Genomic DNA, 16,019 nt, shown 5'->3' with positions numbered 1-16,019 from the left:
CTGTAATAAAAGTCCACTTAAAGAACAAAAGGCCTAATCAAAATCCAAAGGTTCATTTATAATCCTATCAATACTCCTCCCTGTTTACTTTAGGAAGTAGCTTGGGTTCCAGATTGTTTACAGTAATTCAGGTTCTCTCTGTCCATACCAATCTAACAACCAAGGACCTCATCAAAATCTCAAAGAGATGGCCTTTCTTTTTCTCTCCCAAACCACATTTCAAATACCTCTACATCTCTAACTCTCCTCTCTTTCTTTTCTCCATTCCTCTCCATACTTGATCTAATTTTATCTCATTTCCTTCAGGAGCCTCATGAGTGAGCCTTTCTCTCACCTTTCTCACCTTTATTTATGGCTTTATTTCCTGACTTCTTCACAGGCTACAAGCCTTTTTAAAATGTTTACATCCACTTTAAAAACTGTAACTCACTACTGTGTGAGTGTGTTGGGTTCTAGGAATACAAATAGAAATCTGAAACAATCCCTACTCTCAAGGAACTTATCTCTCAGGTCTTTTAATTATCCAATAACCTTCACATGATATGGTTATCACAAAATGCCTCTCCTTTTACTCTTTGTGTGTGTGTATGTAGTAGAGATAAGGTGAAGAACGTCCAGCAGCTGTGTGTAGTAGAGATAAAGTATAGAGCTTCTAAGAATGTTTAAATTCCTCTTCTATATTTTAGTTTCTCTAGGTCTTTGTGACTTGCATAAGTATGTTGAGTAGTAGTCAATATGTACTTAGATTTTAGATATATGTATTTAACCTAGAATGATGACATTTATCATTGTTCAAGTTATCAATGTTTAGACAAATAGTTGCCTGATATATGGTTCCTCCCAGAACTAGGGAATCTGATGTTTTTGGCACGAATAATATCCAATTAAGGGGGGGAAGGGGGAGGAAACCTATCTCTTAATGTTCTCCAATTCATGATGTAATCCTTTGTAACTAAAACTTATAAAAACTGTATATCTTATCCCTTTCTTTAGCCCTTCTACAGTGAGCTCTCTCTCTTTCCCTCCTCGAGGTGAAATTGCTCATTCTCATGAGAATTAATTAAATAAACAACTTTTCTGCTTTTTACTTCGAGAGGTCTCTGAGTAGTCATTTTTGGATAGGATTTTCTATCTCTCATATCTTCAAACTTAGAAATTATCTTCTACTCTTTCTACCTTTGATTTGAACGCTATGAAATTACAAATTTAAACTATTACTTCTTAAAGACTTTTTTCCTGTAAGGTAATCTCCTAGTTAAAGCCTGTCTCAGGTATACAAATAGGCATGTTTTAGTTTATATAATAATAATAATAACTTGGTGTTTAGAAAAAGACCTTAGAAATTCTCAATAACTGTGAAGTTCTATGCCAGGTTCTCTGGATTTTTTACCTTGACAACTTTTTAAATCTTAGCAGTTCTATGAAAGAAGAAACTAAAATAATATGTGAGTAATGAGAATCTTGTAAATTATAAAAGAGTAAATTGGTATACAGAGGAACTAAAATCTGCCCTGTCACATACACCCTTCCCCCATTCCTTACACACAAACTTTAAAAAGACACTAATCCAAAGGGGTGGGTTTTCAAATTTGTTTAGGGTATAAAAATGATTTATAGATGAATTGAATGGTTATTAACTATGAAAGCTATTAAAACTGTATGGAATGGAGAGATAAAGTGAAGAACTTATAGGAATGTTTAAATGCTTTTTCTGTCTTTTATTTTCATTATTTTTGTGTTTCCCCTATGACCTGTATAATATGTGCAGGCTCATGTTTACTTGAGCCTTGGCCAGCTATAAATATATTTACTTAACCTGACCTTATGACATTTATTAATGTTTGATATTTGTCAATATTTAGTCTATTAGCTGGATCACTATCTGCTTGATTAAGCCTGAAGGCCTAATTTCCTTCCATTATAATCTCTCCAAATAGCAACAACCAATTAGATGCCTCCCCCTCCTCTTCTCAATGCTCTCTTACTTATGATGTAATTTCTTGTATAAAAGCTATGTATCTTTACTACTTCTTTAGCCCTCCTACCTCGAGCTTTCTCTCTTATCTCGTGATGGGATAGCTCAACCTCCAGAGGTTTTCAAAAAACAACTTTTCTGCCTTCTACTGAGTGATCTCTGAGTAGTCATTTTGGATAAGGGTCTTCTACATCCCTCACAAAACTAACTAGATAATTGGGCCTATATCTCAAAGAGATCTTAAAGGAAGGAAAAGGACCCACATGTGGAAAAATGTTTGTGGCCACTCTTTGTAGTGGCAAGAAACTGGAAACTGAATGGATGCCCATCAGTTGGGGAATGGCTGGAAGAGTTATAGTATATGGATGTTATGGAATATTATTGTTCTATAAGAAATAATCAGCAGGATGATTTCAGAAAAGCCTGGAGAGACTCAGATGAACTAATGTTAAGTGAAGTGAGCAGAACCAGGCCGTCAGACTGAGCCAAAGGCTCATCTCGGTGGGACCTCCAAGTGAGATAGCCCAGGAAATAAAATTCAACACAGCCAAGGGATGGGTGATTTAGAGAGAGTTTCTTTACTGAACAGAAGTAGAGACAGTCTTAAAAGCATTCTTGTTCAGCCTTGGGGTTACATTTAACATTAAACAGTGGCTTGACTTTCCGCTTATAGGGGGAAAAATAGGGAATTTACTGGATGTAAGGAGAATGCACAATGGCAGATGTTTGACATAGATTATAGATCAGGGTTATGAATATTGTCAGGCAGCCATCCTTATAGATACTCCTCAGAACATTGTTGAGCAGGCACTTTGTCGTGCAAAACACCTCCTTTAATCTAGCTGAGCAAACATTTCTCTGCGAGCCTGAGGCCCTTATGGAGGAGGGGAGAGGAGGCCATCCTTTGTCCATTTCCATGTTAGAAACGCCTGATGTTACTAAGCCCAATAAAGATGAAGGAATAAAAGACCCTGCTACTAAGTTAATGGTCATCACTTTTCTAAATTAGACAACTAGGACAAATCACTTTTCAGATTTACCATCCTTTTGCTCTTTGCTTTAGTTTGGTTTGATATATGTTTGATAAAATTACTATCAAGGAACTCTCGATAGACTTTGCTCCCTTCATTCAAATGGACTTCACTGTAATACAAGAACGACACAAACTATTTCAGGTATTTCAGAAACAGAAACCTGTTCTTGCTCTCAGCTATAAGCCATTGTCCTAAGGCTGATCTTTAAAGGTAGGTGTATATATAAAAGCTCTGAGAGACTCCTCCTCCCATTCCCTATCTCTATCCCCCACCCTCTGGGGATCTGGACCTCCTCTCTAGCCCCACCCCTGGACTGACTCTCTTAAATCTCCTCCACCAAAAGGAACTGTCCTTCCTGCTCAGAGCCTGCAGACTCCACCACTCCCTGGAGGAATCAGAGGCTCTCCAAGCTGTCCTTGGCACGGTCCCCTTCAGCACTTTGAGAACTTTGTGGCAATCTGGAACCTTAACCCTCAGCTCCTGCACCCCCAGGACCTCCCAGGATCCTCTGGCTGGGCACTGTGAGGCTGAGGGAACTTTGTTAAAGCTGGAAGCTAGGGTGAGATGAGTGGGAGGCTGGGCTGGACTGGGATGGGGGGGTGGGGTTGCGGGGAACTTTGGGGCAGGACTGGAGAATGTCACTGTGTCCCCCTCCCTGCCTTATGGGGGTAGAGCCCCTTGCAAATTACAAAAGTACAGAGTCAGTGGCTCCTGGAGGGGAGTGGGTTTCACCCAAAACAACCCAAATTCTGGCTCAGGTCCCAGATTCCTTTAATTCTCCCATAGAGTTAGGGATTCCTCTCAGAAGGGAAATATTGGATAGAGACTTTTCAGGTGCTACAGCTTGAAGCAAATACTATGTGACAGGTGTAGGTATGCACTTGGGATAAGAAAGAGTGTCTTGACGAGGAAGATAAAGCTAGGAAGAAAGGGGATCTCAACCCTAGATTAACTATCCAGATCAGCCAGAGACATGGATCCCCAGGCTGAGACTGGATGATTAGGTGGGAGGGTAGGAGGCATTGAAACATTCAATGGATCAAGTTCCTGGTGAAGTGGGTCATATTTAGCAAGAAACATAGGGCAAAGTTTTCTAAGGGCAGAGTCCTGGGCTGGACATATGAAACATTTCCCCTTCTCTCTGCAGAAAAGAGCTAATTTCAGGATTAATTTTGTTGTTATTAAGATGTTTTCTGGCCAAATTTCTTGGTCTTCTAAATTGTATGATGACCACACTGTGTCAGAGGAAAACATAAACCTCCTTTTTCTTTAATTTTGTTGGCCAAATTTGTCCTAATGTATCAAGGGACAACTTCAGACACAGTCCCTATCCATATTCCAGGACTGTCCTATGTTTCACCTCTGTCCTCTCTTATCAACTCCAACAATGTCCTAGTGAAGGAGAAAAACAAAAGACTTCATTAAGCATCAAACTGAACACCTAAGAGTTCCAAGTAGCCACGACTTTATTTATTTTTTTTTAATAATAACTTTTTATTGACAGAACCCATGCCAGGGTAATTTTTTTACAACATTATCCCTTGCACTCGTTTCTGTTCTGATTTTTCCCCTCCCTCCCTCCACCCCCTCCCCTAGATGGCAACCTATACATGTTAAATATGTTGCAGTATATCCTAGATACAATATATGTTTGCAGAACCGAACAGTTCTCTTGTTGCACAGGGAGAATTGGATTCAGAAGGTATAAATAACCCGGGAAGAAAAACAAAAATGCAGATAGTTCTCATTCATTTCCCAGTGTTCTTTCTTTGGGTATAGCTGCTTCTGTCCATCATTTATCAATTGAAACAGAGTTAGGTCTCTTTGTCAAAGAACTCCACTTCCATCAGAATACATCCTCATACAGTATCGTTGTTGAAGTATATAATGATTTCCTGGTTCTGCTCATTTCACTTAGCATCAGTTCATGTAAGTCTCTCCAAGCCTCTCTGTATTCATCCTGCTGGTCATTTCTTAGAAAACAATAATATTTCATAACGTTCATATGCCACAATTTACCCAGTCATTCTCCAATTGATGGGCATCCATTCAATTTCCAGTTTCTAGCCACTACAAACAGGGCTGCCACAAACATTTTGGCACATGCAGGTCCCTTTCTCTTCTTTAGTATTGCCCAGTAATAGTACTGCTGGATCAAAGGGTATGCACAATTTGATAACTTTTTGGGCATAATTCCAGATTGCTCTCCAGAATGGTTGGATTTGTTCACAACTCCACCAACAATGCATCAGTGTCCCAGTTTTCCCGCATCCCCTCCAACATTCATCATTATTTTTTCCTGTCATCTTAGCCAATCTGACAGGTGTGTAGTGGTATCTCAGAGTTGTCTTAATTTGCATTTCTCTGATCAATAATGATTTGGAACACTCTTTCATATGAGTGGTAATAGTTTCAATTTCATTCTCTGAAAATTGTCTGTTCATATCCTTTGACCATTTATCAATTGGAGAATGGCTTGGTTTCTTATAAATTTAAGTCAGTTCTCTATATATTTTGGAATTGAGGCCTTTATCAGAACCTTTAATTGTAAAGATGTTTTCCCAGTTTGTTGCTTCCCTTCTAATCTTGTTTGCAATTAGTTTTGTTTGTACAAAGGCTTTTTAATTTGATATAATCAAAATTTTCTATTTTGTGATCAGTAATGGTCTCTAGTTCATCTTTGGTCACAAATTTCTTTCTCCTCCACAAGTCTGAGAGATAAACTATCCTATGTTCCTCTAATTTATTTATAATCTTGTTCTTTATGCCTAGGTCATGGACCCATTTTGATCTTATCTTGGTATATGGTGTTAAGTGTTGGTCCATGCCTTATTTCTGCCATACTAATTTCCAGTTATCCCAGCAATTTTTATCAAATAATGAATTCTTATCCCAAAAATTAGGATATTTGGGTTTGTCAAACACAAGATTAGCCACGACTTTAATGGCATGACATCCTCTGCTGAGAGTTATAGGCACTCAAGGGGGTCCCACCTGCTAGGCTGGGGCACTTCAACATTGGCTGAAAATTGACTCATACTTTATCCGAAATCCCCATCTGGGCCACCAGGAAAAGGATGAGGATTGGTCGGGATCAGTCAGGGACTATGGGGAAAAGAATTTCTGGGAGCAAATCTATTCTCAATCAAGGCAGATTTTATTGTGAACAGTAAGGTATGGTGACACAGATCTTTCCTGCTACGCAGGTAAGCTTCTTCTCTGTTCCTCGATTAGTTCTGAGGTAATTTTCAAGTTATTTGGAAGAGTTCAAAGAAGTTCTTTCCTTACTCCATCATCTTGGCACCAATAACTTTTATTATAAAGTTGCAAATTAAAATAATTCTGAGGTACCACCTTGCACCTACCAGATTAGCTGTCTTGTTAGACAGAAAAGGAAAATCATAAATGCTGGAGAGGAAATGGGAAAATAGGTGCAATAATGCATTAGTGTTGGAGCTTTAACCTAGTTCAAATATTCTGGAGAAGAGTTTGAAATTATGCCCAAAGAACAAAAAAGATGTGCATACCCTTTGACCCTACAATACCACTACTAAGACTATATCTCAAAGAGATTAAAAAAAAAAAAAAAAGGAAAAGGAACTATATATACAGAAATATTAATAGCAACTCTTTTTCCAGTGACAAAGAATTATAAATTGAAGGGATGCCCATCAGTTGGGAAACAGATGAATGTTGCAGTGTATTATTGTGATGGCATTGTATTGTGCTATAAAAGGGGGATGATTTCAGAAAAATTTGGGAAGACCTATATGATGCTAAGTGAAATGAGAAGAACCAGGAGATCATTGAGCACAATAATATAATAGCAATATTGTAACAGTGATCAACTGTGAAAGACTTAATTATACTGGTTAACATAATGATTCTGAGATGAATCATGATAAAAAATGCAACACACCTCCAGAGAGAACTGATGAACTCTGAGCATAAATTGAAGTATATTTTTTTTCATTTTCTCTATTTTTCTTGCTTTTTTATGAAATAGCTAATATGAAAAAATGTTTTACATGATTTCATACTTATAATAATATATTGTTTACTTTCTCAATGGCTAAAGAGAATTTGAAAGAATTTCAAAAGAATTTGAAACTCAAAAAAATTTTACAAGTTAAAAATAAATAACAAATTTGAAAAGAATAAAGAAGTCTCTTCATCTCTCTAGGACTCATTTTCCTCTTTTGTAAAATAAAGGATTTGGACTAGGTAAAGTCATTTTGAGCTCTTAGGGGTCCTACAACCTGCCATATTTGCCATTCAAGCTGCTTAAATCACACTGTAGTTTCTCAGAAAGTTTTTCAGATTACATGGTTAGAAAACCGTTTGTGAAGCCAAAGAGATAGTGATCTTTCTTAGTTAAGGTGAAAGAAAGCCAGCAGTGTTCCAAGGAACATCTTGAAGGAAGTCAGACATGCTAAGAGGCCTTGAAAATTGGTTCTTCCAGACATGGGGGACAGCCAACTAGGGCACAAAGACAAAAATTACCATGTCAAATGCAAAGAACAGCAAGGAGACTACTAGGGTTGTATCATAGAGTATATAGAAGTTTCTAAAGTTGAAGATTGAAAAGGTAGGGAGGAACCAAGTTGTAAATAGATTTAAAAGCCAAACAAGACTTTTTTTTATCCTGGAGGTAAACAGGAAGACACTGAAATTTATTGAGTAGGAGGAGAAATGAAATGGCCAGATTTACACTATTTAAGAAAATTATTTTGGCAGCTCTGTGGAAAATGAATTAGAATAAGGAAAGAGTTGAGGGAAAAAGACTAATAGTAAGACTATTACAATAATTCAGGCAAAAGATAATGAAGACCTGAACTAGGGATAGTGATTGAATATGAGGAGAGAAGGTAATACATATAAGAAATGTTGAGCAGCAACTTGACAATGATTAAACATTTGGAGTGACTGAGAATGAAAAGTTGAAGATGACATTGAACAATACCAGGGACCACAGTGGTCATCCTGCCCAAACAACCCCTAACAAATGATCCATTCAGATGAGAGGTTATTGAGTCATTCCTTGAAGATAAAATGTAGATCTTGTTAATGTCACATTTGTTCAGTCATTTCAGTAGTGTCCAACTCTTTGTAACTCCATTTAGGATTTTCTTGGCAAAGACACTGGAGGGGTTTGCCATTTCCTTCTCCACTTCATTTTACAGATGAGGAAACTGAGGCAAGCAAAGATAAGGGATTTGCCTGGGGTTACACAAATGGTGTCTGAGACTGGATTTGAACTCAAGTGACTCCAAGCCTGGCATTCAATCTACTGTACTAATTAAATGTTTTCTGCACAAAATATAGCTGATTTTCTTAAACTTTTTCCTCTCACAATCCCTTTTCATCCAAGAAATTTTTATGTAACCCTGAATATGTAAATTACAAAATAAGTATACAAATCAAACATTTACTGATAACAAATCATAAATTTACTTCAAAATGATTCTTTGGAATACAAATTTGCATACTAATGAGATGGATGTGCTTATTTATTTTTCCATAAAGAATTAAATCTTAGCAGAATGTTTAATACCTTTTACTGTTGCCAGATGTTTCACAATCCCTGCTTTTAGTTTTGTAACCTGATATGGGGTGGCAACCAATAGTTTAAGAAACTTTGAGATATAGATCTTAACCAAATATATAAGGTAATAAATTATAACATATGTAATTATGCCTAAATGTAGATAGATATAATTATCTAGACACATATACACAAACATATATATATATATACATATACATATACATATACTTATATATAATCATATATGTATGTATAGTTGGACTCAACATTTATCAAGCAAGCCAGGCTTGATTGAAACCCTCCCTCCATTCTTTCTGACTAATCAAACTACTCTTGCTGCAGGCTTATAGATCAAGTCAGTATAAAAGTAGATTCACCAATTCTCCCTGTGCAACAAGAGAACTGTTCGGTTCTGCACACATGTATTGTATCTAGGATATACTGTAACGTATTTAACATGTAAAGGACTGCTTGCCATCTGGGGGAGGGGGTGGAGGGAGGGAGGGGAAAAATCGGAACAGAAGTGAGTGCAAGGGATAATGCTGTAAAAAAAAAAATTCTATCAATAAAAAGTTATTTAAAAAAAAAAAAAAGTGGATTCAAATGAATTCTAGTGCCCTGAACAGCCAAGTAGTAGGAGATTCTGAAAAAGCTCAGAAATCTGTGACTATACACAAGTCAGGCTATTTCATTTGTTTCCTGGTAAGTATCCAAGGACTTTGTGATGGGTCAAATTCAAAATCTAACAACAGCAATTGTTTTTTAGGTGATGGAGTTAACAAAATAAGTTTTTGTATTATATCAGCATGTCTTTCTGCAGTTTTGCAATTAAAAATTGCTTCCAGAGTATTCTCAGTATTCAGAGCTGTCCTGTGTCATACTTCCTTCTTGATGGCTCTACTGAAAACGATCTTCCTCCCTGCCTTGGGACTCTTGTTGGCATACTATTTCTACCCAACCACCAACAACTTCAGATCCGGTGAGTCCCAAATTCCTACGGGGTTGGTTTCTTAAATCCTGCAGAGGCTGGGACAGGGAAGTCTGAGAAGATGAATGACAGTGAAATTGTGACAGACATAAGCTCACAAGCTACAGGCAGAGTGAGAAGCAAACTTGGCTTGACTATCTGGGGTTAGGATTACTTCCAACATCTTTATTGAGAGCAGTGTAAAAGCAGTAGAGAGAGATGGAAATGTCTCCCCAAAAGTAAAACTAGGGACATATTTGAGAATAGTGGCTTCATTTTTTTAATAGCTTTTTATTTACAAGATATATGCATGGGTAATTTTTCAGCATTGACAATTGCAAAACCTTTTGTTCCAACTTTTCCCCTCCTTCCCCCCATCCCTTCCCCCAAATGGCAGGTTGACTAATGCATGTTAAATATGTTAAAGTATAGGTTAAATACAATGTATGTATCTATGTCCATACAGTTATTTTGGTATACAAGAAGAATCGGACTTTGAAATAGTATACAATTAACCTGTGAAGGAAATCAAAAATGCAGGCAGACAAAAATAGAGGGATTGGGAATTCTATGAAGTGGTTAATACTCATTTTCCAGAGTTCTTTCACTGGACGTAGCTGGTTCAATTAATTACTGCTTTATTGGAACTGATTTGGTTCATCTCATTGTTGAAGAGAGCTATGTCCATCAGAAATGATCATCACATAGTATTATTGAAGTATATAATGACCTCCTGGTCCTGCTCATTTCACTCAGCATCAGTTCATGTAAGTCTCTTCAGGCCTTTCTGAAATCATCCTGTTGGTCATTTCTTATCGAACAATAATATTCCATATTATTCATATACCACAATTTATTCAGCCATTCTCCAATTAATGGGCATCCATTCAGTTTCCAGTTTCTGGCCACTACAAAGAGGGCTGAGTGGTTTTATTTTTTTAACTTTACAATTTTTTAAATTTTACATAGTCTAAAACTTGTCTTTTTTATTTTTAAGTTATATTTAATTTTCATTTCCAAATTCTCTCTTTCTCTCCACTTCCTCCTTCAACCATTGAGAAGGTATGTATGTGTGTGTGTGTAAAACTATTACACATGTGCATGTATAAATATAGATATAAACAGTTATGTAGTCATTCCAAATATATTTTCAAGTTAGGGACTAAAACCAATGGTTTTAAGATAGGAAACCATGGGATCTCAGGATTTCATTTTGCAAGGTGGGCAAGAAGCAAATTTTTGAACATTGAGAAAGCTTTGTTTGAGTTGGGATAATTTTTTTTAGGGGGGGGGGGGTTGCTTAAGGAATACCAAAGCAATCTATAAAATTAACTTGATTTTCAGATTCTTCTGAACTTTGTCTTGGGGTAAAAACAAACTTTGGGGATCCTGGATAAACGTGCTTTCAGAGCTGCCAGTAAAACAAATTTGATTCATTTTAAAAGATATTGGTTGAGAGTATTCTGTCCCAAAAATCAAGGGTCCATCCCCTCTCTTCTCAATGGGTTTTTCTGAAGTAAGATTAGAAGGCATATTCCCTTGAAAAGTTCAAGGTAAAGCCTTATAGGCTGGGTGAAGACTTGGAAGGGAGAGGGCAACTCTCTCTGATGAAAGGACATTAAGAAGTCACAGAGTACTAGAAGATTCTGAGAAAATGGCAGAATAAGTCAGAAAATTTTTGGCTCTCCAAATTTCCTCCAAAAAAAAAAAAAAAAAAGACCAAAAAATTGTTGAGAACAGGAGGAATAAATACTAGGTGAAGCATTTGTCCTCCTAAGTTAACTTTAAAAGATCTCCAGGGTCAGAGCTTTGGCTTGAGTAAAATGCAGATCAACTCTTCATAAACCACAAACTAGGAGAGGATTTTGGGAAGATGGTGGAGTAGGTTGATAAATTTCAAAGTGTCCCAATTTCCCCAAATTTTCACTTTAGGGTGAACATAGACTGGTGAAAAACCAAGAAGCGTTGGGGCAGAACAGGCGTCCTCCTGATACAATCAAAAAGATCTGAAGAAAGACCCCAGGCCAGAATTAACCTGTCTAAAGTGAACCACCTCCTGGCTAGCTCTGAAGAAACTTCAAGTGGGGACCCTCGAACTAGCTGTTTAGGGTTGGAGACTCAGCAGGAACCACAGAGATTTTCCCCTGTTTATTGAGTTGGAGGTGGGGGGTTGAGTCCAGGAACTGGACTGGGGGAACTAAGTGAACCTCAGCTGATTGAGAATGCCCAGCCTAGCTACTGAGATACTGCCCTGGGCAAGAAGTAACCAGCACCTAATGAGTGCAGAAGCAGTGGGGCAGGGGCACTGCTGGCTGAAAGCACTTGCAGAAAGGTAGAGATCTTGGTATGGGATTCCTGGTCAGAGTGGAGAGTTGAAGGGAAGCTTGAGGCATCATTTCTGCACCTCACAATTAGAGGTACCTACACTAAAACCTCTTATCTAAGAAAATGAACCAGCAAAGAAGAAAGAACCCCACCATTGAAATATTTTATGAGAATTGGGATTCATCTTCAGAGGAGGATACTTCAATTTTAAAAGGCTTCTACCCAAAGAGTAACATGAAATGGTTCCCTGCTCAGAGAGAATTTATAGAAGAATTCAAAAAAGAATTCAAAAATCAAATGAGAGACACTGAGGAAAAACTAAAAAACAAAATTAAAGCAATCCAGAAAAACAAGAAGATTATGAAAAAAAGTTAACCAATTAGAAACCAATTACAGTTTCAAAGATGAAAATAACTTTGAAAATTGGAATCAGGAAAGGGGAAGAAGTCAGTGAAGTTATGAGACACCAAGAAATAACAAAACATTATAAAGAATGAGATAATAGAATAGAATATGAAACAATTCATGAGAAAAACAATAGATCTGGAGAACAGAGCATGAACCAAAAATATAAGAGTAATTGGACTGCCAGAAAGTTGTGGCCAAAAAAAGAGAACTTTGACACAATAATGCAAGATATAATCCTAGAAAATTGTCCTGGAGTGATAGAACTTGAGGGGAAAGTAAAAATAGAAAAAGTCCCCCGATCACCACCTCAAAGAGATCCTTTGTGGAAAACACAAATTTCAAAAACCCCAGATCAAAGAGAAAATTTTGCAAGAAACAAGGAAAATGTTGAAGCTACAGTTAGAATTGCACAATACTTATCAGCAAGTACAATAAAAGACTGCAGGTCTTGGAATCATATCTATAGACAAGCAAAAGAACAAGGCATACGGCCAAAAATATCATATCCAGCAAATTTTGAATGAGAATGAGAATGAGAAAAAATGGCCATTCAACAAACTTGCAGATTTTCAGGATTTTCTATCAACCCAACCTGAACTCAACAGAAAATTTAACATATAAGAGCCAATATCAAAGAGCAATTTTAAGGAACTCAACATGGACAAACAGTTTAAACATAGACAAATTTTTTTCTACATGGCAAATGTATACTTTATGTTTAAGATTTATATCAACAATAAGGTACTCTCAAAAGAAAGATCAACATAATTAAGGTAAAAAATAGTAATCATTTTTCTTGTGCAAGAAGATAACAGTATAAATATGTACACATATACTGTATTTAATATGTACTTTAACATGTATGGGACTGTGTGCCATCTAGGGGAGTGGAAGGAGGGGAAAAGTTGGAACAGAAGTTTTTTTTTTGGGGTTTTTTTTGTTTTGTTTTTTTTAATAATTTTTTATTGATAGAACGCATGCCAGGGTAATTTTTACAGCATTATCCCTTGCATTCATTTCTGTTCCGATTTTACCCCTCCCTCCCTCCACCCCTTCCCCTAGATGGCAAGAGTCCTTTACATGTTGAATGGGTTGCAGTATATCCTAGATACAATATATGTGTGCAGAACCAAACAGTTTTCTTGTTGCACAGGGAGAATTGAATTCAGAAGGTATAAATAACCCGGGAGGAAAAACATAAATGCAAGCAGTTTATATTCATTTCCAGTGTTATTTCTCTGGGTGTAGCTGCTTCTGTCCATCTTTGATCAATTAAGGCTCTCTTTATCGAAGAGGTCCACTTCCATCAGAATACATCCTCAAACAGTATCATTGTTGAGGTATATAATGATCTCCTGGTTCTGCTCATTTCACTCAGCATCAGTTCATGTAAGTCTCGCCAGTCCTCTCTGTATTCATCCTGCTGGTCATTCCTTACAGAACAATAATATTCCATAACGTTCATATACCACAATTTACTCAACCATTCTCCAATTGATGGACATCCTTTCATTTTCCAGCTTCTAGCCACTATAAACAGGGCTGCCACAAACATTTTGGCACATACAGGTCCCTTTCCCTTCTTTAGTATCTCTTTGGGGTATAAGCCCAGTAGAAACACTGCTGGATCAAAGGGTATGCACAACTTGATAACTTTTTGAGCATAGTTCCAAATTGCTCTCCAGAATGGCTGGATGTGTTCACAATTCCACCAACAGTGTATCAGTGTCCCTGTTTTCCCACATCCCCTCCAACATTCCCCATTATCTTTCCCTGTCATTCTAGCCAATCTGACAGGTGTGTAGTGGTATCTCAGAGTTGTCTTAATTTGCATTTCTCTGATTAATAATGATTTGGAGCATATTTTCATATGTCTATAAATAGTTTCAATTTCCTCGTCTGAGAATTGTCTGTTCATATCCTTTGACCATTTATCAATTGGAGAATGGTTTGATTTCTTATAGATTAGGGTCAGTTCTCTATATATTTTGGAAATGAGGCCTTTATCAGAACCTTTGATTGTAAAAATGTTTTCCCAGTTTATTTTTTCCCTTCTAATCTTGTTTGCATTTGTTTTGTTTGTACAAAAACTTTTCAGTTTGATATAATCAAAATTTTCTATGTTGTGGTCAATAGTGATCTCTAGTTCTTCTTTGGTTATAAATTCCTCCCTCTTCCACAGGTCTGACAGGTAAACTATCCTATGCTCTTCCAATTTATTTATCATCTCATTCTTTATGCCTAGATCATGAACCCATTTTGACCTTATCTTGGTGTACAGTGTTAAGTGTGGGTCAATGCCTAGTTTCTGCCATACTGATTTCCAATTTTCCCAGCAATTTTTGTCAAATAATGCATTCTTATCCCAGAAACTGGTGTCTTTGGGTTTGTCAAACACTATATTATTAAATTTATTGGCTGTTTTGTCCTTTGAACCTAACCTATTCCATTGATCAACTAGTCTATTTCTTAGCCAATACCAGATGGTTTTAGTAACTGCTGCTTTATAATATAATTTTAGATCTGGTACAGCTAGGCCACCTTCATTTGATTTTTTTTTCATAAATTCCCTTGAAATTCTTGACCTTTTGTTTTTCCATATGAATTTTGTTGTTATTTTTTCTAATTCATCAAAGTAGTTTTTTGGGAGTCTGATTGGTATAGCGCTAAATAAGTAGATTAATTTAGGTAGTATTGTCATCTTTATTATATTTGCTCGCCCAATCCAAGAGCATTTAATATTTTTCCAGTTGGGAACAGAAGTTTTTGCAAGGGTCAGTGTTGAAAAATTACCCATGCATGTGTTTTGTCAATAAAAAGCTGTCCCAACCAGTGGGACCAGAGTGTGTGGGCCCTGAAAGAGAAGAGAAGGGGCAAGAGACAGGAGACGCATAGAAGGGAGACAAGACAGGCTTTCTGATCAAGTCTCGTTTATTGTGGGCAAAAGTACAAGCATTTATAGTGGCTTGTAAGGAAATGGGGATCGTGCAAACTTAGTACACAGGGGGCCCTAGACAAAGGATTACTTTCCTGCCAAAAGACAAATTGATCAGGGGCATTTGATGATGTCAGAAACTCCAGGAGGCGTCTAGATGTCTGCTTATTCAAGGTTAGAGTAGTCTTAGAAATGTGGCTTTATCACCTGTAGATTAGCGCCGGCTCCCCACAAAAAGCTATAATAATAAAAAATAGTAATTGTGTTATACAAATGAAGTGCAGAGGAGTAATAAACATAGAAACATTAGAGTGGGGAGGAGGGCTTGTAGTTCTAAAGTCCTACTTGTTGTGTCCTGCTTTCTAGAGCTCCCATGTTGGAGTGACAAAATGAATCATTGCTTTTTAGATCCCCTATGCCAGGGTAATTAAGATTTATCTTCCTAATGTAGAAGTGATAAGGTGGGACTCCTGAGGATGGTGGGGAAATGGAGTTTATTCCAAGGACTTTCCCCTTTTTATACCCTCATACCCTTATATAACAAAAACACTGGGCATGCACCAAGTATATACTGAGTACGTGAGACCACATGAACAACTTGCCATTGTATGTAGTTTGCCTCCTGGTCTCACTCTTCCACCTGGTATCATTCAGCTTCAATCACAACACAGGTTGTCACACCCCCTGACTTCTCAGGAAAGCTGAGAGTCCTTAGGGGATATGGGGAGCTGAACCAGACACTCTGGGTCAAAGGGTCTTATACCTCACCCATAGTTCCCCTACTGTCTGTGACCCTCAACATCTCCCCCTCTTTTTTGTTTTAATCG

The 16,019-nt window shown here is 37.2% G+C and overlaps 1 protein-coding gene across 1 annotated transcript in view; it reads left to right on the top strand.

The window, feature by feature from the left end:
• Positions 1-9,135: 9,135 nt before the first annotated feature.
• The window catches only part of HSD11B1 (hydroxysteroid 11-beta dehydrogenase 1), a 31,164-nt gene continuing 24,280 nt past the window's right edge, over positions 9,136-16,019 (top strand). The window contains 1 exon segment of the mRNA XM_051996755.1: positions 9,136-9,536. Within this exon segment, the coding sequence (XP_051852715.1) occupies positions 9,161-9,536 (376 nt within the window). The 5' untranslated portion in view covers positions 9,136-9,160.

The sequence above is a fragment of the Antechinus flavipes genome, chromosome 4 (assembly GCF_016432865.1).
Source record: "Antechinus flavipes isolate AdamAnt ecotype Samford, QLD, Australia chromosome 4, AdamAnt_v2, whole genome shotgun sequence".
NCBI lineage: Eukaryota > Metazoa > Chordata > Mammalia > Dasyuromorphia > Dasyuridae > Antechinus > Antechinus flavipes.
The sequence above is the reverse complement of the archived record's forward strand: the minus strand, read 5'-3'. Positions and strand labels throughout refer to the sequence as shown.